Source organism: Rattus norvegicus, chromosome 2, assembly GCF_036323735.1.
Source record: "Rattus norvegicus strain BN/NHsdMcwi chromosome 2, GRCr8, whole genome shotgun sequence".
In the NCBI taxonomy this organism is placed as follows: domain Eukaryota; kingdom Metazoa; phylum Chordata; class Mammalia; order Rodentia; family Muridae; genus Rattus; species Rattus norvegicus.
In genome coordinates this window covers 8248248-8270980 of record NC_086020.1, presented here as the reverse complement: position 1 = coordinate 8270980, position 22733 = coordinate 8248248, and the positions used below count along the sequence as shown (strand labels likewise).

The following is a 22733-nucleotide window of genomic DNA, read 5'->3' as shown; positions in this document are numbered from 1 at the left end:
TGGCAAAAGTGACATGATTTTACTATTCCTACCCATAAAGTAAAGCTTTCTGGGGTGACAGCAGATGTTCACATTGTAGGATAAAGGAGGCAGAGCTCACATCACTGAAAGCCTGAGGATAATCTGCCTTTACAATTCAGTTCCTGCTATTATAAATATAAAACTAAATTTAGGAGGAATATACTTTCCAGAACACAACAAAGCAAGGTTTAAGTGATGAAAGGGCACCAGACCCATTTACAAAGAAGGAAGCGTGGATCTGATCCAGTGCTGGGCTGTATATAACATATAACACTACAAAACCAAGAGTCAGAGACCACATGCGGATGGGTCTGCTTCCCAGACAGTGTCAGAGGATGAGCCCTCTTCCTCTTATTACTGGTTTCCTAGCTTCTTAAGACTTAGGCTTCGTTTAGATATGGTGATCAATCCTGAAACTCTACATACTCTAAATGATTGCTTTTTCTAGGATGTTCTTGCAACTGTAAAAATTTATACACAGTGTTTGTGAAGGAAAATGTGACTTGTAACTTTTGTATGATCAGGGCGATAATTGGAGAATTTTTGCTAGGAGTTGAGATAAGGTTAGGGGGAAGGTGGGGATGTATATTTTGAATATCAATTTTTCATATGAATTTTGCTTTCAGCCTGTTAGAAATTTCTTACTGTCAACATTCTTGACTCTGTAAAAGGAAATTTAAGCAGCTTTAGCGGTATATAATTCCCTATATCAATGAAATTCTAGGCAAGTGTTTTTCTTCACACATTAGTGAAAAAAAGTTTAACATAACTTAAAATTTATATAAATTATAGGTATTGTTTTCTAAATTGTATAAATTTACTGCAGGAGGAACATATGCTATGAATGGTGGGTGAAACCGCTTAAAAAATTAGATATATAATTTACAAAAATTTTATGAGCACACAGACAGCAGCACCTGCAGTCTTCCTGAGGGCTCACACACAGAGACAGACAGCACTCACAGTGTTCATGAGCACGAGTGCGCGCGTGTACACACGCACACACACACACATGCGCGCGCGCGCACACACACACACACAGCAGTGGCATTCACATTGTTCATGAGCATGTACGCACGTGCATACACACACACACATACACACAGACAGCATTCACAGTATTCTTGAGCAAATGCACACACACACACACACACACACACACACACACACACACACACACACCAGCAGCAGCAGCAGCAGCAGCACCCACAAGGTATCATGTTCAGTGATGCTTCTTCTTTTGCTTTTCAGGGCTTCTTCTTTTTGGCTGTTGAGGGGAAAGTAATAAAATGTGTGCCTGAAACATTTCTACTTTCCTTCTAGCTCTAAAAAAATAATTGTAGTAACACACGTGCTTCTATGAAAATAAATTGAAAATCACCATAATTCTATTGATGTGTTATTACTGATGTTTGTTATACCCCTAAGTGGAAATTTCAGCTGTAAGTGTGAAGTGCTTTTCAGTAGATCCAGTGAATGATCCTGCATCATCTTCTATGTGTGCTGAGACTTGGACCGATGCCTGTGATGTGCCAATGCCTGTGTTTTCACATTCATATTTCCCTCTGATTAATGTGTCCTTTTCAGTCCTTAACTATGAAGGCCACTTCTAAAGCTTTTATAACTTGTAATAATTGTTAGAAAAAAATATAAGTTGAAGCAGGTAGTGAAGCTTACTGACAGCCTCTTGTCTTTCACAACACAGAGGACAAGGTCAGGTCCTCCTCTTGTCTTGTGGTTTCTTCATTTCTGCACATGTATTGTTCCTGCTTGTTCCCTCTACCTCCACAATGCTGAGGATCCTGAGGAAACCTGTGGCCCCACAATGCTTCTTTATAAACCAGGGAATTACTGACGATGGAACACAAATTGTCCAGAAGCAAAGGGGAGCAGGCATTTAAAGATGCCAGAAAAGGATGAATCCAGTGTCTTCAATGGATTTTCAATGGATTAGTATAGAGTTCTATTTACACACATACAGAGAGAGAGAGAGAAAGAGAGAGAGAGAGAGAGAGAGAGAGAGAGGGAGAGAGAGAGAGGGAGGGGGAGGAGGAGGAGAGAAGAAGAAGAAGAAGAAGAGGAAGAAGAAGAAGAGGAAGAAGAAGAAGAGGAAGAAGAAGAAGAGGAAGAAGAAGAAGAGGAGGAAGAAGAAGAAGAGGAAGAAGAAGAAGAGGAAGAAGAAGAAGAGGAAGAAGAAGAAGAAGAAGAAGAAGAGGAAGAGGAAGAGGAAGAGGAAGAGGAAGAGGAAGCAGCAGCAGCAGCAGCAGCAGCAGGAAAAATTAGGGCCAGGATCCAGATCTTAATTGAAATTCTGCCTGGGGTTGGTCAGAAAAATGTCAAAGTCAGTAGCTCCTCAGATATGAAGAGAAGCAAATGTATTTTATGGCCAATGGTTGGTTCTACATTCAAACGTGACGTTTTGCAGCATAAATATATGAGATGAGTGGTGATATCTTGTCATAATTCATGCTCATTGTTCCTCTAAGTAAAATATGTGTTTCCCGTTAGTTATTCTGTGTGAAACTGTGCTTTAAAGGCTAGAGGACATTTTTGATAATGCACATCTTAAGACTTTTCATTAAGGTCGCAAATTTAAATTCTACCTTTTTGTGCACTCTGACATTTTTTGTCTGGCATTTTCATTAATTTTGCGACATACATAAATGTAGCTGAAATGTTAACTGATCAATACTTTGTCTCTCTCGTGGAGCACCAGGGGTTCATTCCCCAGGGACCACACAGCCGAACAGAAATTAAATGTGTAAAATATCAAATGTTAATGTTAAACACAGCCGCACTTACTCTATAACGGCAGAAAAGGCTAAAACAATTCCAAATGGACAGATGGTACCACGAATTATCTACAATCGCATTTAAAGATGAAAGTTTGTCCTGTAAAACAGTTCTCTGATGCACACTGAAGTGTGTCCTTTTACTGATAGCTCAGTTTTCCAATTACTTTTGTGCTCATTACAGTGAGAAATGACAGTACTGAAAAGAACGGACCTATTCTCTGCCTCCTTCCCTCCCTACCTCCCCCCCTCTCCTCCCCTCTATCTCCCCCTCCCTCCCTCTCTCCCTCTCTCCCTCCCTCCCTCTCTTCCTCCCTTCCTCCCTCCTTTTTTTCCTTTTCCCATTTTGTACTCACTGACTTCTAGAGCAAGTTAAAAATTAGTCCAACTTCTGAGATATTTTTATGTCTAGAACAGCTGATTCCTAAGTTTAAGTGGTGTCTTCTACACCATACACAACAGCACTCTCTTAGAAAAGTAATATTCATCAGAAAATGTAAAAATCTAACTCACAGCCCTCAGAAACAAGGCTATTCCCAGAAGCCTGTGAGCTTTCCTTGCCCAGAAGCCTGTATGTGTTTCTTTTGCCATTCCTTTCCCACTGATTTCATCACTGTTGCCTGCAACCCCATCAACACAGGCAGTGCTGGGGACTGAGGCTGCTGTCCATATTTACACGCTCCTTGACAGTGAGATCCAAAATATCCTTTTCTTCCATTTGACTTCCCTGTTCTGACGTTGTCTGTTTGTTTGATTGTTTATTGGAGAACTGAATTAGAAGAGAAAACCAAAATGGAATAGGAAAAATTATTTAAACATTAAAAAGCTTTCTGATCTGGGCCTAAAACTAAGCTACTCAAATGCATGCCCTCCACGAGGCAGCTGCGGTTAAGAAAAAATTGGCCAAACGGAAGCAAAATTATAATAATAGACCCATGATCTGTCAACAGGGCATGATGAGAAGATATATCTGTAACAATTGTTATGCGTTCATCTAATGGAAATCAGTTCTTTTCAACAAATTGTCCTAATAAGGATCTGCTCATGCAATGGCAACTTTGAAACACTTTGTTTTTAAATACCTCATTTACTCTCTATAAGATGGCTAAAAATCTTTCGCAAGGTATTTTTCTGCATTATATTACAATTATAAGATATATATTTTAAAGTGTTTTATAGGAAAGAATATCTACCATGCTGCATAAGGCAAGGTACTTTTATGTGCCTAAGTCTCTTCTATATACTAGGAAAATAATAGACTTTACGTTATGGAGTTATTAAAAACACTAAATTCTTAGTGAAAGAGTATTTTCATGTATGTATATATAAACAATAATTCTTTGGCACAGAGAGTACTTGATAAATATTAATTTTTATTCATGTGAATCTTTTTATATCACAATTCAATCTATGCTTAATATTGGTAAGAGAAGTAATTGATAAGAGTTTTGGGGTCATAAAGAAATTATAGGGAAATTGCTCTGATAGCATTAACATGTTCTTATCATGATTTAGTAACCAAATTTTTTACAGCAAACCCTTATTTATTTTGAGTTTCTCCACACAAGCAAAATGTTCAGATTGGCGGATTCATTGAAAAGATTTAGTTGTCCATTTATACTGGAAGTTCACTAACTGCGGAGCGGCCTTCAGGTGATAGGAGCACCCATGGAGGCGGCTCAATCTCATCCCTGTGCACACCCAACTGGAGTCTATGCAAAGGAAGTGTGGTTTCCTGATTCATTGCTTCAATCACATTAATAAAGTCCAATTACCTTTGCTTTTCCCGATGAAATGGTTACCATCGCTCCTTCACACTTTTTCACCTGCTCCCATGCTTTATTATCCTACTCTGTTTTCTGGACAAACCTCCTGCATTCAGCTTGTGTTTTCGAGGACTGAATCTATTACAAACTGGTTACTGGGCAAGGCAGACACTGCCTTTTCTGCACTGCACTGTTTCCTTCCATGTGACCACTGGGAGTAAGGTTACATTCAGGGGCCTGTTTCTCAGAGTTTTGGTGACTTCTTTTTTAAGAAGCAAAAGAAGATTGTGAAAAAGGGCTACCATCTTGAATTAATTTTACAAATGACCTTTGGAATCTAGAAAAAGTTTATGAAGACTCACAAAACATGCTGTAATGCCAAACAATCTACAACGTGTTCCTGAATAAATTATATAATCATATACATTTTTATGTTTTCAAGTTTCACAAACAGTCATGGAGAATAGTATTAAAGATTGTCGATCAAAAATAGCAGCAGGTATTTCCAGTAAATTTTTATTGTTATTATAAGGCCTTATAGAGCCTGAAAATAATGATTTAAAGTATATGCAGAAATCCTCTATCATTTTATTTAAAATCGTAATGCAAATGAAAAATTGGAATAGCCCAATACGTCTATTTTGTGAGCAGTATTGGAAGAGTACAGAGAGAAGGTTTTTTGTTTTTGTTTTTGTTGTTTTAATCAATGATCGTGGCAGTTACTTTCTTTAAGGAGATAACAAAGTGTCAATGAGAAGAAGGCTGCTAACTTTCTGGTAACTTACAATACAAAGGGACACATATAGTCTTTGTTCCTGTGCTCTTACATTAATGGAAGTTCGATACAAGTGCTGTGAGGAGGATGGAGCTGTAGGAACTGAAAGCATGCATTCACTTGAATGGCAAGACTAACAACATGACTGTTCCTCTAATTAAAGCCTTCCTGTAAGCCCTCAACCTAATGTCATATTTTATAAAACTGGCAGCTACAAGGAAGCATAAGGTGCTTATTTTCTAACAATCACAAAATAAGGAATTTCAGAAGATGGACTCCACAGAGACTTCAAGAGAAACACTGAACAAGCAGGAACAGCATGAGAGTAGATGGTCCTGACTAGGTTGAGAGGAAGTGCCTTTTTAGATTTCTCTGCCTTTGCCAGTTGGTCTTGCTATCAGTTCTTATTAAATGAAAGGGTAGGTGATGAGCCTTGTAAGGAGAGCATTTGGGTTAATTACATTATCACTATGACTTTTTAAAAAATAGAAACCAAGAAACATCTTTTTAAGTAGGTCACATCCCTTTCTGCTCCACTCACATAGTAAAGTCTTACCAGCCCACATTCCACTGTCAGAGATGGTCCTATTTTGACAAAATACTTACAGAATGAATAAAGTCAAAATGAGGATGGTCAAGGCTGTTCCCACTGTCATTATTTTACACACAGAGCTTTTTTTTTTTTTTTTTTTGGCTCTCCTATTGGGATCTGGAATTGTACAATATGCAACACTTTACTTTGTAAGTGTCAGAGAAAAATTATAGCTTGGCTGAGATGTCTTGTGTTCCGGAAATCTGAGGAATATATTCTTGGATTCAGACCTTGAACAATCCATCAGGTTCCTGCCCACAGCAAATCTGTCCAGTCAAGTCTCAAAATAGGAGTTTTTAAACGGCTCTATCAACATAACTGTTACTATAGCCACAGAGACTTGGAGCTAAGATTACTGAATCTGATGAATAACAATGGACAAGGAATAAAGTATGATCATACCACAAAAGCAGCAAGACTCCTTGGGGGCGAATCCCAATCAAAGCAACTATTAACGTAGTATGCAGCATTTACAAGCACCATAACACAACGTTTTGTTCTGATAAAGTTTCTTAGAAGCAGCTGTAAGGAAAATGAAAAGAGTATTAGAATTTATAAGACAGAAAATGATCGAATATACTGTATGGTCCTTCAAGCTCATGGTGATTTAGAGAGGATCCAGAAAGGAAATAAGGTAGCAGAGACCTGCCAAGCCGTTTGGCTCACCAGCTGAAGAAAACAAAGTGTCAACAGAAAGTGCTGAAGGAACTAAAGGGGAATGCAAACATTTTTAGCTAAATATATATTTAAAAATGTTTACAAGGAAGCTGCTATGTCTGTTTGTGTATATATATACATATATATATGTATATACACATACATACTTTGTTTTTATATATATATATACCTACAAAATGTAGATCTTTATTATTTTGAACTATTTTAAGCTAAATATTTAAACTTAAAGATGTTTTAAAGTGAATTGGACACCTTAGAATGTTTTGATTTAATCTGCGGGGAAAGCTTGCTTAATGTTGCTTACTGGAGAAAACACTACGATTTTAAAAGTTTTTATCATTTACCAGGATTGCTCCTGTCTTAGAATCATCCCTCCCTACAATGTAAATCCACCCTATAGTTTTCAATATTTTCCTATGGTTGTAACCAAGTATGTTGAAAAAATCTATTATTAGAAAAAGTATGTTTGATAACTGATGAAATTTAAAACAATAAAAATAATAGTTCCACAGTAAAAAGAATGTCCACAAACTCGATAGTGGTTTCATAAAACTACATACAGGGACAGATAATTAAACTGAAACTATGTCTGCATATTAATATATTGCTATTCTAAACACATTGCAGCATAAATCTGGTATTTTAAGGAAACAGCCATGTAAAGTTAACTGAGTTCAAATGGCAATAAATTTTTATATAAGTGTAAAATATGCATGTAAAAATACGGGTACACATGTGCAAGGCAGTTATAGCACATTTCTAAAACTGAAATTCTCTTTAGGCAGAGTCTGCTTATGGGTTTTCCTTCTCGGTTTCAAGCACTTTTCTAAGGAACAATTTTTATTATCTTTATCTATAATTATAGAGAAATATACTATTGTTTTATATTTAGATAGGCATCACATTGTAATACACATTGTTTAACACCAAAAGTCTTATTTTATGGCAAATTTATTAGAATAAAAATAAAAATACTTTAAAGTTTCTCATGGCACAGAAAATTACCAAATATTTCACAGTAAAAGTAAGATTATTAGTGTTATAGACATAATAAGCACTTTTTATTTTAGTTCTGTAAAGTATATTAAACATTTTTAAGAAAAGGGTAGGCATCACTTTTTCTTAAATTGATATTAAAGTAAATTTAAAGTTAACTATTGATAAACACCAAGCTTACATTAAAAACAGCTTCATAAAAGAAACATCAGAGTTCCTGATTTTTCTCTTGGTAGAAAATGTCAGTGATTGTCCTTAACATCTAATTAAAGGATGGCCCTCCCTGAATTAGAGGAAGTGCTTTATTTGCTCCGCACACCTGCATCACACCTGTGGGTGGTCTGTGTGCCTATCTGAACCTCAGGCTGTGGCGTCTGTCACACACTCCATGACAACCAAATTGTACTTTGTGTGCCAAATGACCATTCCCTGGCTAATGTCTATGTCCATTGGATGCTGGACTTATCCCTTCTCCTTTCTCACCACCCCCACTTAATGTGGTTTTACTCTTGCTTGATCTTTTTAAGAGAAAAAGGGAGGAAAGGAAAGAATAATAATACTTTTTAAAAAGCCACTTTCAATGTGTAGATGAAAATTTCCACGGACTTCCCCCACTTCAGACCTCCAAGGTTTATTTGAATTTACTTAGATGTTTTACAGATACAATGAGTTCTTCCCAGAGGGATTTATCTTTCTTTAGTTTTTACCTGTTTAGAGAGTCTGTTTTCCTCTTCAATGTACTTCCGTTCTTTGGGTATTAATGTTCGTAAGCTGGCTTTCACCTATGCATCAACACATGTGTCTGTTATGAGTTCATAAATTACAACAGTTTACAAGTTTTGCACGCAGTTCAATTTGCAGTAATTTCTAAAGTTTCAAAGTCCTGGCTGCTGTGGTCATAACATATAAATGTATACAGCTGCATATGCATGTGCGTCCCTCTTTCAAGCAGGCAGGCAAACAGCAGCCAAGCACATGGCAGTGGCAGCAGCAGTGGCGGCGGCGGCGGTGGCAGCAGCGGCAGCAGCAGCAGCAGCAGCAGCAGCAGCAGCAGCAGCAGCAGCAGCAGCAGCAGGACCCACTCTAACAGAGTGTGGGTGTACCAAGCAGTGCCAGAAGCATATTCTCCAGGATACATCAAGGTTTAGAGAAAATGAGGAATGACAGAAATTCTCTACAAATCACGAACAAAAGCTTTCATAAAACTGAACTCTTTAGCAGTACAAAAAAGCTGAAGTTAAGACTTACAGCATTAAAAATCACATCTATTTCAAGATGGATGACCCCCTTTGTTGGCCCTGTCAGCTGCTTGTTTTTCAAGACGTAGGCTTTCTGTTCACCATTTTGAATCTGCGGGAAAAGGACATGACAGCCGTCTGTCTCGTGGTCTCCACTGAATACACTCCCCCAGTGACCTTTAACCCCCAGCTGCTGAAACTGACAGAGAACCCAAAACAACTGTGGCAATTCTGACAAGTACCTGTTCATTACCAGGATCAAGTCTGTCAAGAAAAATTAACTATCATGGGATTCAACATGGCCGTGCATTGAGTATGTTAAAATTTTTAGTGTTCTTATTACAGACCTTGGTTGAGAAATGACAGACATAGAGCTGAGTTTTTTTTCCCCCTTGAGCAAAAGCAACACAGAAGAGTGTGCCAGGTGAATAAAACTTACAGACAGCAATGGTATAGCGACTCTGCCCAGAAAGTCGGCACTCCGGTCACGATCTTCATCATAAACTGTCACTTCAAGAACTGAATGAATGTCTTTAATGTTGCTGCACAATAAAAAAGACACCCAAGGAAAAAATGGAGACTCCATTAATAAGAAGCAAAGCTAGATCTTTTTGAAATTTGAAATAGTATCAGTTGTTTTGTGTATCTTTATTTTTACATGTATTATTTGCATACAGACAGGCATGTCTGATAGAATTTCCCATAGTACATATAAGATACCAAGGATCATATCTGAACTTCGAAGACGATTGTAACTTTCAGCTATATTCTTAATGACTTATCATTTTTGATCTGGATATGCAAAGAATAAATTACAGGAAAAATGGCTGAGTACCCCTGGCAATATTTAGGCTTTTTTGTCTCTTCTCATCACAGCAGTAAATCATGCAATCTCATAACTCCTACATAAAACATTACAAGGCTTGATATCAGTAGGAGTCACAACAGATTTTTGAACTATTATTTTTACAATAATCTGATATGTCTATTTTTAAAGTTCTCACTAATATACTTACTAAGTTTTTGTTAGTTTTGTAGCAAAACACAGAAAACAGAATAGAGAAAGAGTAGCATTCATAAGTATAATACTATCCTTGGATTTAGAAATAAAGTAATATTCCAGTAAATTCTAAAGACAACAATGGTAATCAAAGATTATGTGAGTTCTTCATATTTTTGCTTCAAGAAAAATAAGTGTCAATTGTTGGCAGCATTTATATTTTGATCAAGTTGTTTGCCAAGAAAATATGAATTAAGAGAAAACAAAAAAGAATATATTCATTACTGAAACATCACAACCACACATGCAAAGAGGTTTTATCAGGGTACAATCAATTAATCGCTTTGATAATAATCAAACCTATTCATTCAATTATGCGTTCTAGAGAAAACACTCTCCATAGCTCTCTTAGCAGTGTCAGCCTCCTCTCCTGCCTGGGCTTTCATCTCATAAAAATGTGGAATTCCTTAAAAATAAATTGGTCAGATAATTGAAGCTGATTAGTTACCGGCTCTTAAGCAGAGACATTATGAGGAATTAATGAGGAATTTAGCAGTTTTTCATGTACAAGACATAAAACCATGTTGGAAATCTGTTAAGTACTCCTGGAGAGTTTTCTTTTGTGGAGTCCATTCTCTATAGTCCAATTTTAAAAGGAACACAGAGGCTACTACAGTGCAGCATGCATAGCTTTTACACAGTGGAAAAGATTTACAAACTTTTTAAAACAAAAGGGAAATTAACTCAGAGGTTGTTTTGAGATCTAGGACAATGGTTTATGTTCTTATTGTGCCAGAATGAAACAAGCCCAAACGAAGCATGTGTCAAGTTCCTGACTTGATTGTTTCTGATTTCAGAGTTGGAACAAGCAGAGCTTTGTCCTTCTTGGTATCAATGCAGTTGGGAAGATTTTCAATAGAAAGAATAAAAGGAAGAAGCAGTATGCAGATTCAGTGACCGAAGCAAAACCCCAGTCAGGCCGTATAAAAAGCACAGTGGAAAAAAGTCCAGTGAAAATACAGAAAAAGGACATCCCCCCTTCCCCAAGTCTCATTTTCCAGAGGTAGGGGTTTTAAAAATCAATAATTAGCAAAGGCAGGGCAGATGTGTCGAGTTGTGAACCAGAGAACACACACACACACACACACACACACACACACACACACACACACACACACACATCTCAGGGTGAACTATATTTTCATTCCAGTTCTAAAATAAGCACAATGTAATAGCTACTTACAATGTGAACACTTTATTCCACTCAGGATTGAGGTTTTTGTACACAGTATGTGTTAGCAGTCTGTCATTGTTCAGTTCTACTACACAAAATGGATCACTTTTACCTGCAAGAGATTTGGGGTGGATGTAAAAACCTTTAACACCCCTGCATTCATAGTAGCATGATCACATTTGTTATGATCCCAATCCTCCCTCAAAAGTATTATCATAAAGAACAAATGAAAAAGCTTATGAGTTGAAAAGGAATCTCATTAAAACAGCTGTAGTTAGATATTAGCAATTGCTATGATTTACAGTGATTTAGAACTTGAGACCAAAGTATATAGCTTGACTTTGATCTTCAGTAATTTTTAACAACACGAAACAAAAAACAAAACAAAAACAAAAACAAAAAACCAAACAGTGTGAGAGCTGTTCTTCAGTAATTTTTAACAAAACAAAACAGAAAACAAAACAAAAACACAAAAACAAAAAACCAAACAGTGTGAGAGCTGTTCCAAGGAACTATATGGTGTGCCCATCCTGCATATGTTCTCTGGGTTGATTATGACCATTTTAGCTCTTCAATCAATTCAATTTTACAGTAACACTTTTGAACTTATCTGATTTACTAATAACCCATCAAAGGGATTTCCAAAGATGTTTATTGTGGAAAAAATAGTTATATTGCCAAATGATACCCCTTTAGCCTGCTTCTGGCTGAGTTACTTTCCCCTGAGATATTTATGGGATTCACAATAAGGTAAATTAGAGCAAGTCTGCTGTTTGGAACTTAACACCAACAGGCAATCTGCATGCTAAAGCGTGGCGCTTCTTTTTTTAATGCTCTCTGGAAATAAAGGACTTGAAAGTTATCCATTCTTAGCGACTCTGCTCTGCCATATTCAAATCACACACTCTAGTTACATTTTGGGATGTGCTTGATATTTCTGTCATACCTTGCTTTGTCTTATAAAGTCAGAGTGTCTTTGTGAGAGTGGCATGAACAGTGTTGGAGTGGTGTGTGATATGTTTGATACCTTATACAAATGACAAATGGGATCAATATTTACACAACGCTAGCCACAGGTCATATCTTTTAAACTACAGTATTGATTTAGACTACATAAGAGGTTAATGTGCATATCATTAACTTTAATGATAAAGAACAATTGTTTTAAATGCATTGTGAACTGAAGCCACAGTAGTTTACACTTGTGTGAAGGCTTAAATATCATTTGAGATTTTCAATTAAATTTTAATGAGAAGGAATTTATTAGCTATCAGGGACAGAGAAGCTGTGTATTCCCACAGAGGAATATATTTATTTTTCATAGGACGATACATAAGTTAGAGGTACAAGATTTAACTTACCTTTAATTTATCAATTTTATATGGAAAAAGACTTAGTATGTATGTGTTAACTCAGTAGCCTCATGTACCCCAACATAATTGCACAATTTAACATTATGGTAGTTTTGCCAATTTGGCGTCTGCAGGATGCTTTTGAGCAGCGTAGAGAACGGTTTTTTTTTTTTTTTTAATGTCTGGTGAAAACTTTGCTACATGCTTTGTTTTTCCACTACCCGGTTTACAGATCCTGGCTTTTACCTCCACTGCTCTCATCTTCAACTCCTGTGCACCGTCAGAGACAGTGCTGAAAATATTTTGTTCATTAAAACACATTATAATTGGTTTCACTTGGCACTTTAATAACAATTTTCTTTCATACAATTCTGATGCCAGCATACAAAGGCAGTCACAAATAGCTTTTGGAAAATGTTTATATGCAAAGTCTAGGCAAGATTTTCTCCAATAATAACGCCAGATTACAAACATAGGACAGTTTATGTGATATTGATTGTAAATTCATATAGTTGACAGATCTTCATTTCTTTGTTGTGATCAATATTGTATTTGCTAGAGAAATAGCAATGTATAAAACAATTAGAATAACCTCTGTGCTCATGGTATTTGGATTGAAGAAGATGACTTCATTCCAGTGTGTTTCAGTGATAAATACAGAATCTCGAAAAATATGTCTTGCTGGAAAAATGACATAGAGACAAAGTAATGTTTGAGGTACAAGAAGGAGGAGCTGTACTTGGCCTAGAGGAGCAGATACTGAAACACAGAGAAGCAGCTGAAGGTATGCTTGCAATACCTAGGAAGGCAGAGTGACTGAGGAGGTAGACTGGGACTGTGTGTACTAGATGATAGGCAGGGATAAGGACAGCAGCAGGCCTCTCAACGATGTGCTGTTCACTCTTCCAGTAGAGGTTTTGGAAAAATGTGAGTTCAGGGATGGTATGAGCTGATGGTATCTGAAGAATAAGGTAGAGTGGGCAATGAGAGCTCTAGGGCGACCAGTGGGAGCCAGTCCAGTGATCCGGGTGCTAAATGATGACTGGATCCTGAATGTCTTTTGAAAATAGAGGCATCATAATCTTACCAATGTCAGCACTAAACACTCCAATATGCCTTTATATCTAATATAATATCTTAAGTGGTATTACTTACAAATGGAAAACTATTCACTAAGCTTAGCCAAGTCACATTTTATTTGGGATTTTGGGTAGAAAAAGCAGACATCAACAAGTATTATTTCTAGTCTCTTTATCTCTAGAATCTGGGAAAGAAGAGAGAAGAAAGTCTGTTTAAATAACTACAACCAACTGAGGAATGCTAATTGGGAGAGATAGCCTTCCCCAAGGAAGAGCACCCCATTGCTTGTCTGATACCAAACAATCTATGATCATGTATCTGAATAGAATTGTGTAGACTGAGTAAGTTGTATTTACATATCATTTATAGTAAAAGAAATTGATGCAATGTTTAGTCTGGAACACTTAACTTTCACTGCCTCAGAAAGTTCCCTTCTAATGCTGTGTGTTCAAGGTCAAGTATAAACTTCCATCCATTTCAATAACAGCAAAGTACAGTGCCAAATTCTATCTATTCAGAATAAATAAGCATACATTATAGTTTTACTTTTAAAGAACTAGTTTCAAGCGGTGTGCTGATTTCACTTGCTAAATGCTGCATTAAGATGCTGGCCTTTTGGCTCCTCAGGCTTGATTATTGACACTTAAGCAATTGGAAACATCAGAGAAACACTAGAAGTGAACCAAGTAATCAATTATCTAATAATTATTCACTCCTTTAATCTTTTTATCATTCTATTTTGCCTCTGTAATGCCTTTCTCTGCTTGCTGAGAGTAGCTGAGTGAGTACCTCTGGGATACAGTACTGAGGTACCTGAGTGAGTCACTGCCAGGATACAGTATTGAGGTACCTGAGTGAGTCACTGCCACGATACAGTACTGATGTACCTGAGTGAGTACCTCTGGGATACAGTACTGATGTACCTGAGTGAGTACCTCTGGGATACAGTACTGATGTACCTGAGTGAGTACCTCTGGGATACAGTACTGATGTACCTGAGTGAGTACCTCTGGGATACAGTACTGATGTACCTGAGTGAGTACCTCTGGGATACAGCACTGATGTACCTGAGTGAGTACCTCTGGGATACAGCACTGATGTACCTGAGTGAGTACCTCCGGGATACAGTACTGATATACCTGAGTGAGTCACTGCCGGGATACAGCACTGATGCACACAATATTCTGCAAGGTGCATGTTGTTCTTCAATAACACACTGTTAGATGCGCAAGAAACGCGCTCAGTAGCCAATGTTGGAACGTAATTTTACTTCTTCTAACTTTTTACTAACTGAAAAGCTTAATGTATAGATTATAGAGTCTCTTATACACCTTTTACTCACTTTTGTCCTAAGCCCAAGGCAGACTTGTGGAGTACCAATAGTCTTTTCCAAAATATTAACTTCTAATATTTTGGTGACAAAAATACTGATCGCTTTCCTTAGAAATATAACAAACTAAAGACCTTGGAATGGATGGGGGACAGAAACTGTAGCAGTGTTGTATGGTAGGATATGGTGTTGATTGCTTTAGCTACAGCGACAGCTAGAACATAATCTTGCCTTCCTTGAGAACATGGCAATTTCCAATGTTGACAGTTTCTGAAGAGAACTGGGAATGCCTTCTGAAGTATTCATTACTTATTGAGTGCCTGCTCTGCTCACCCAGAGTTATAAGTATGATTAAGGCATAGCTGAGCTCTCAAATCGACATGTAAATACATAATTATTATGCAGCATTGCAAGCACAGTAATAAAGGTAAGTAAGGAGTGCAGAAGGAGTGATGAGAAGGAAGCATATAATCTTGTAATTACGGGACAGGAAGAGGAAGAGGAAGCAGCACTTTCTTCGGGGAGCAGACCTTGTGATCTGTGAAGATTGGGCAGGTTTACCACCAGCCTTTTTAAAAGTAAAGAACCATCATAAAAGTGAACTTCATGACAATTTATAATCAGTAATGTGTCATTTAATTTGAGTCACATATCTCTTTAATAATATCTCTATTACATAAAAACCTACAAATGAATAACATAACTTATAAAGAGACACTTTAAACTGGTATGCTTGGATAGTTGTCTATAATCTAGTTAAATGCTAAAAGCCATTTCTTTTCCTATGGAATTTTAATAAGAAAAGGAATCTCCCAAGTGAATTAACACTAGAGTGTCCTTTACCCTTTATCATAAAACTAAAATGGCCACAGACTTCAAAGCACATACTCCATTACTTCATTCTTTTTAAAATAATCTTTACAACAGTGACAAAAGAGAAGTATCAGGGTTGACTCCCGTAGGCATCTTTCCTGGGAATCTTCAAAACCACACCATGGATTAATAAAGTGACTTCAATGGCTAATTTTCACTTTTGTCCTTACTCTTAAGGTGATAATCCTGACACACTAGTAAAGAATTGTGGGAAGTGCACAGTGCACTGTTCAGTTGCTACCTGCTTTGTGTCACATTGTGACTTTAGTTTGTTGGAACTAGTAGTCTGAGTATTAAAGTTGCTAAATGATACTGAGAGATATTCTTGCTTCCTGAGCAGGGCAGGAATCCTGATCCATCAGTGGTGGGCTTTGTCCAGGGTTATTTAACCTTTGACAAGTGGCATAGTTTGCTAGATGTAGTGTGCCACAGAAAAATGTGGGGGTGGGGAAGACCTAGTGACCATCTCTTTGTAGTCTTGTCTTTGAAAACACAGAAGGCTTTTATAGCATGGAAAGCAATTCATACCCATGGAGAGGGAGCTTTTATTTTGAGCCTACCTTGCATTTATTAAGCACTTTTGTTTAATTTCCTCAGTTGCCACATATTGCAATGACTATATTTTAATCTTAAAATGTATAATCAAGGTTGCCATCTGTCCTTTCTGCAAACTTGAATTTCAATCATGACATGTAACAGTGTCATAGCTGAGGGAATTCCCCAGGGTCTCTTAGAACAAAGAGCAACACATGTTGAGATTTCTGCCAATCTTTTTCTTACCACTAGAAATAGAGACTTGACCCTAGGCTTTCTCATCAACTGACCTAAACATATTTTAAGCATCTGATTGGTAGAATTGCATTATCTGACACTGTTTAGTGGGTACTCATATGGCTTCATCTGGAACTGAGTGTTAATAACACGGTTTTTCTTTTCTCTTTAAGTTATGAAGCAGGCAACTGTTCATTGTGATAAGGAAATTTATACTCTAGAGTTATGGTTGTCAATCTATTACACCGAATACACCATTTTTCCCTATTGAAAATTTTATAATGCTCTTTTTACTATCATAAAATAAAAGTAGAGCAATAAATAGAATAAATAGAATTTGGTTCACAATAAAGCCATACACTGAGCTATTAAACAAATATTTATTGGATGTTGACTATGCACAAAAACATACAACCAAGGTAGAGGAAGTTCTTTTTCTTAATTTAATTGTATAAAGGATGGAGCAATGAAGGTAAATAGTGAATATAAATAATTAAAGGCTGTATGGTGATGTGCTAAAAGAGTGATACAAGTTAATGGAAGCAGGAAAATAAAGAGTACTATATTAGAGGGGTACGGAAGAGAACTACAATTTATTGATTGAACTCAGTGTTTATAGTAAGACTGTGAAGATGAGGTTTGGCTAAAGAATTGAAAGAATTGGAGAAAAGTCAAGTAGACATATGAGAAAAGCTGCTTGAATAAAGACGTTTCTAGAACAAAAGCTTGGTGAACTATGGCATGGTTATTGTAAGATGTCAAATGAGTAAGAACAGCAACCATGAACACACAGATCTTCAGCATTCTGTAATGGCGGCCTTTCCAAAGCTTGCTTAAATCGCGTTTCTCAAGCTACATGAACATGATGCAAGACATGGAAAATTTTCATTGTATAGGCATGTGTGAACTCTTGTAAGGCAGTTGACATGGAACAGGCTTCATCGTATAAGCTTGGGCAAACTCTTGTAAGGCAGTTAGCATTTTCAGCTCCAAGCTACTAAACATCAGAAGTACTCCCCCAAATTTGCTTCAAATAAAATTCCCCCAACAATGACATGAACACTCACAGGACAGTATTACCTTCTTATCACTTGGGAATCATGGGCCTTTAGTAACATTTCTTATATACTTTGGCCAAATGAATCTTCCAAAATTATCAAAGATCCCAAAAGTTTTTAAGGTATGGTATAACCATTAGAATAACTCTTTTAGAAATTTAGAGAGACATTAAACGGTTATTAACTTAATGTGGATGACAATAATAAACCTATGTGATGTAAACAGGAAAGTCATTAAACCTTAGTGCAGACTTTAGAAAAGTATATTGTATGATTATGGGAGAAAAGATTATAAATCTGAGCAACATATTAACACTGTTATAGAAAGAGTCTTGTCTTTCTCCGTCTCTGAAAATATCTTGGAGATTTCTAGAAATTCCCGGACCACATTTCAGACAAAACTGAGATCAGTAGACACCTTTGTTATGTTGCTCTTAACTCTGTAATCTCCCTGGCAATCTAGAAGAAGGTGAAGAAGAGTGTCACAGGTCTCCATGGAGCTACATGCATTGTCAAATCCTAAAGCTAACCATTCTGTGAGACTCCAGAAGTTTGGGATTTAGAACCAAAGAACAGCAAGGGAAACATGAGAATTGGCAAACAGGAACACAAAGAAAGAACGATCATGAAGCTATAAAATTTAAAAAAAAAGCCTACAGAAAATTATGCATCAGCACTTACAAGCTTACATTATATAGAAAACTTTCATTTTAAAATTTATTTCGATATAAAATTATATGCATGATGTTTATCATACAAGCATATGATCATATAAGTTACTTCATCTAAAATCAGTATAAAATACATTAATTTTTTGTAGCAGCCTTTCTAAATATTTTAGGACCTCTAGTACTTAATTAGACTCTCCTGTAGAAATTTGGGCATTTCAGATTAGCTTCTCTATAAGTAAATTAATCAGCTACAGAGACCTTTCATAATGCAATAAAACCCTTTAAACTTAAAAATTAGCATAGTATTAGGAGAGTAAGCTTTTAAAAACCCTCTCTCTCAATCAAAGGAAACACAAATGAAAATTATTACTGTCAAGTATCTGCTCTTACAATGATGTTTTTTGTATTCTGCTAAAAGCTCATTCAGTACTGTTATTTAGCTTGTAAGTATTACCTCAGAATCTGATGGTTCTATGACATGTTATGGAAAAGTTACACATCTCATCTTGGTAACCAGGAGTCAGTTAGACTCTGCTTCAATTCTTCCAATAATGGAGAATCTTTTTCTTCACTGGAATTTCCAATTCATTTTAGATTTGTAATTTTTTGAAAATGTTTATGTTGAGAATAAAATTATGTATCGATAACTCTTGTATTTCCTTTATCTTCTGTAGTAGTTTTAAAATCCAATTAAAATGATAGGTATAAAATAAGGGCACAGCCTCTGTCAGGCACTATGTGATAAAGGGACTATGTGATAAAGGCACTATGTGATAAAACCTGACCTCCTGTGCAGGATATATGGCTGGCTGGCTGAGCATAATTCTAACCATCTTGTAGACTCTATTCCTATATTACATAGTGGCCTTGAAGCCCAGAATATTTCTAGGCTCTCTTGCAGCTATAGATACATACATGCATGCACACACACATATCTATCTATCTATCTATCTATCTATCTATCTATCTATCTATCTATCTATCTATCTATCTATCTATATGTGTGTGTATATATGTTATGTGTGATTATGTTTTGTAAATCAAGTGTACATGCCTAAGATTGGCTACCAGAATTCAGTTAACTATAACCATGTAGAGTTCATTTTGTTTTTGAGGACAACAGGTATGAGCTAAATTAGCCTTTATCAGTTTCTTTGTAACGTGTTAATATGTAGAAGAAACCACTTCTCATTCTTCTGTAAGACATCAATGCCAATCTCTGCAGAACAAGAACAGGGTCTATGTTCTTAGGTCCTTTCTGTCCGGCAAAGAGTCTCTGACTCGCTTAATAATCTAAATCCCCTTCTAATTAAAATTTGCTTATGTATTATGGATTTCTACTTTATTTTTATGAATTTTCTATACGTGCGAATGTGAGTGCCTCACTGTCTGTATGTTTCCTTTTGCTCTTTTTTACTGTTTGTTTTATTCTATCCAGGTTTCTTTATTGCTATTATTATTATTATTATTATTATTATTACCTGTTTGTTTTCTAATGAGAGAAAGAAAGAAAGGAAGAAAAGAAAAGAAAACAAAGAGTGCAAATTTGGTGGGTGTGGAGATCTGGGAGAATTTGGAGGAAAGAAACAGTAATCGCAATATATTGTAGTAAAATGATTCTGTTTTCCAGAATATAAAATAAATTTGCCAGAAAGAAGGCTCTTTGGACATGAACCTTGGCAGTTACTACTTGGCTAGCTCCTGTCTATACCTTCCCCAGGATAGAGCTTTGAACTGTAAAACAATGAGACACACACACACACACACACACACACACACACACACACAAACACACACACACCCCAGCTACCAGTGTCTGTTTTCTGTATGTAGTTATCAAGTGCCTTAACTAAGGACCCAGATGTTCATGGTTGCTCTTCTGTTTATGAGCTGGTGTGTGTGTGTGTGTGTGTGTGTGTGTGTGTGTGTGTGTGTGTGCGCGTGTGTGTGTGTGTGTGTGTGTATGTGTGTGTAAGGGGGCACAGAGACAGAGCAGAATTAGCTAGTTTTACAATCTCTCTATTTTTCTGTTTTCAAAATTGTAAAAAAAACTGGGATAACAATAGTTTTTATTCACATTATTGTAAGATTCATTTTGATAACCTTTGTGCCAAATTCAAATCTTATATAATTCAAATCTTACATGATAGAGATTTGATAAACTCAAAAATTTTAGTTACTATTATTGTTATGACTATCATTATCTTGAATCAATTGAGATCATTTTGAATCCCAAGATTAAAGTATATTTCAGGTAAAATGCATTGTAATCAGTCTGTCAATATTCTTTTTGATGAATAACTTTGACAAGTATCGTTCTGAACATTTGACTTTCATTTACAATAATAAGGGATATTAAATGTATAATTCATTTTTCTAATGCTTAGACCCAATAATCCTTAAGTATTTTTGCATTTTCTACCATTAAAGCAAAAAAAAAATTCCTATTTTAACCATATAAGACCTTAGATTTATATTTTGATGTTTATTTTATTGAGTGTACTATATTACTTCAGTCTGTAAATATATACACATATCGCAAACATTAACAGTATAAAGTAATACAGCAACATATATGTGTATATATACATATATATATACACAGAGAGACAAATAAAATGTTTATGATAATTTTTGTATATGTATTTTAGTCATATAAATGAATCAACTTGCCCTCCTGGCAAGTTTGATAAGCAAGCACTCAATTATATTGTCAAAGTTATTAGTAGATAAACAGTGTGGAATAAAGACAGAGTCATGGATCCTCCTCACAGTACCCATTGACATCAAGACTTAAATCGCTCTCTTGGGCTAGACAGTTCAGTGATTTAGGAGAAGCACTCTGCAGTGCTTCTTAGATCCATTGTTCTAAGAAGTGAATGACTTATTTATATAGCATAGTGTAATAAAACTTTAAAGGTTAGTTTAATTTTAAGATGATGGTAGCATCTTCAGACACAGAGGGAGATCCTGAGGCTGGCTTTACATGTGTCGTCAGTACTTCTCTCTTTCTTTATTTAAAGGATCACTTTGTAATCTTGGTTCCACAGAATCTGATTAGTTATTTTAAAGTATTTCTCCTCCCTTCCTTTCCTATTGATAGGGGGACTACCACTTTCTCAGCATAGAGTCCTTCACCTCTAGAGCATATCAAACCCAATTATTAATCTCTTTGTAATCCAACCTATTCTTCTAGAGCAGAATCTCCTAACCATGTGACCTACATATGAATCACATATGATTTCTGTAATTCCATTTGAAACACTAGTTCAGACACAGGCATCCGTACTAAATTATGCCTTTCTTTTATGTTTTTAATATATATTTTTGATAAGAGTGGCTTAGTGCTTAAAGAATACTTTCCAAATTTTGCATTTACTGTATGAATTTTTAAAAATACAATACTAAAAGAAACCAAGTTTTCTGTCAGATAAAGTATGTGACATAAAGGGGTACAAGAAGCCAAGCTGCTGCAGTCTCTGTGAAGCTTTTGCTAATAGTCTCATTCTTAGCAAATGTTCAATGAACATTAATGCATTATCACCCATGAGTTTGAACATATGCATAGTCTCTAAGTCATGCATATCATCAGAGCAAAATGCCACCTTCTCATGCTTTATGAATTAGATAAAATATTTAATCAAAGTATACTGCTAAAAACTTATGTAGTATATTAAAAAGCAAATGGAGACATTAACATACCATGGAGATAAAGCATACTTTGGGAACAGTTCAACTTTTTAATATTTATTCTTTGTTTCAACAAATATAATCCTAAGATAGTAAATATTGGCAATACCTTCATGTATCTCCTTTAGCTATAAATTATTTTACTCTAGTCTTTTATCTGGTCCATTCAGTGGAATAATGTAGATTTGAAAGGCTGCATATTTTTTCTTCCTCCATCATAGATTTTACCTAATGATCATAAAATGTAAGACTATGCTTATTGGATACCCTCAGTACTATTGTCTGACAATGGTAACTACAGGTATAAGCTGCTAAAACTCACACTGTTCCCATGCCTCAGAAGAAACAACCTGGCCCCTCCTTTCAACAACACAACAGGATTTGGAAACCTATTTGATGCAACAACGAAATATATTTTATACAATTTGCTAAACAAACTCACAAGTTATTTTAAAGGAGAGTGTATTATTTAAAGGCAGTCTAGTATATATAATATTATATATATAATATATATTAAAATATCTATGTATACCGGCATGCTACTATTTCTCCAACTCTCCATAATGCTTTTCAGGAACTGACTTGCATTCTCTTCTCTATAGCCTGCTTTTCATTTTCTTTTTCTGAATAGACCCACAATGCTCAGGGAAAACACCAAGAATAATAAACCCCAATCTCTGCATAAAATATACCTTCATGACACACTCAAGCTGGAAATCACAGGAACCAATAAAAATGCAGGCAGCTACTGATAATGAGGTCAGAAATACAAATAAATTTACTTTTAATGAAGACTGGAGGCACAGTAATCAAAGT

At 36.0% G+C, this 22733-nt stretch overlaps 1 protein-coding gene across 16 annotated transcripts in view; it reads right to left on the bottom strand.

Moving 5' to 3' along the window:
* Positions 1-22733, bottom strand: part of Mctp1 (multiple C2 and transmembrane domain containing 1) — a 694629-nt gene that overhangs the window by 222616 nt on the left and 449280 nt on the right. For all 16 annotated transcript variants that reach the window (XM_039102152.2, XM_039102154.2, XM_063281693.1 and 13 more), the window contains 5 exons: positions 11102-11204; positions 9298-9400; positions 8869-8970; positions 8328-8402; positions 6349-6468 (listed from right to left, as the gene is read on the bottom strand). In XM_039102152.2, the coding sequence (XP_038958080.1) occupies positions 6349-6468; positions 8328-8402; positions 8869-8970; positions 9298-9400; positions 11102-11204 (503 nt within the window). The remainder of the gene's footprint in view (positions 1-6348; positions 6469-8327; positions 8403-8868; positions 8971-9297; positions 9401-11101; positions 11205-22733) is intronic.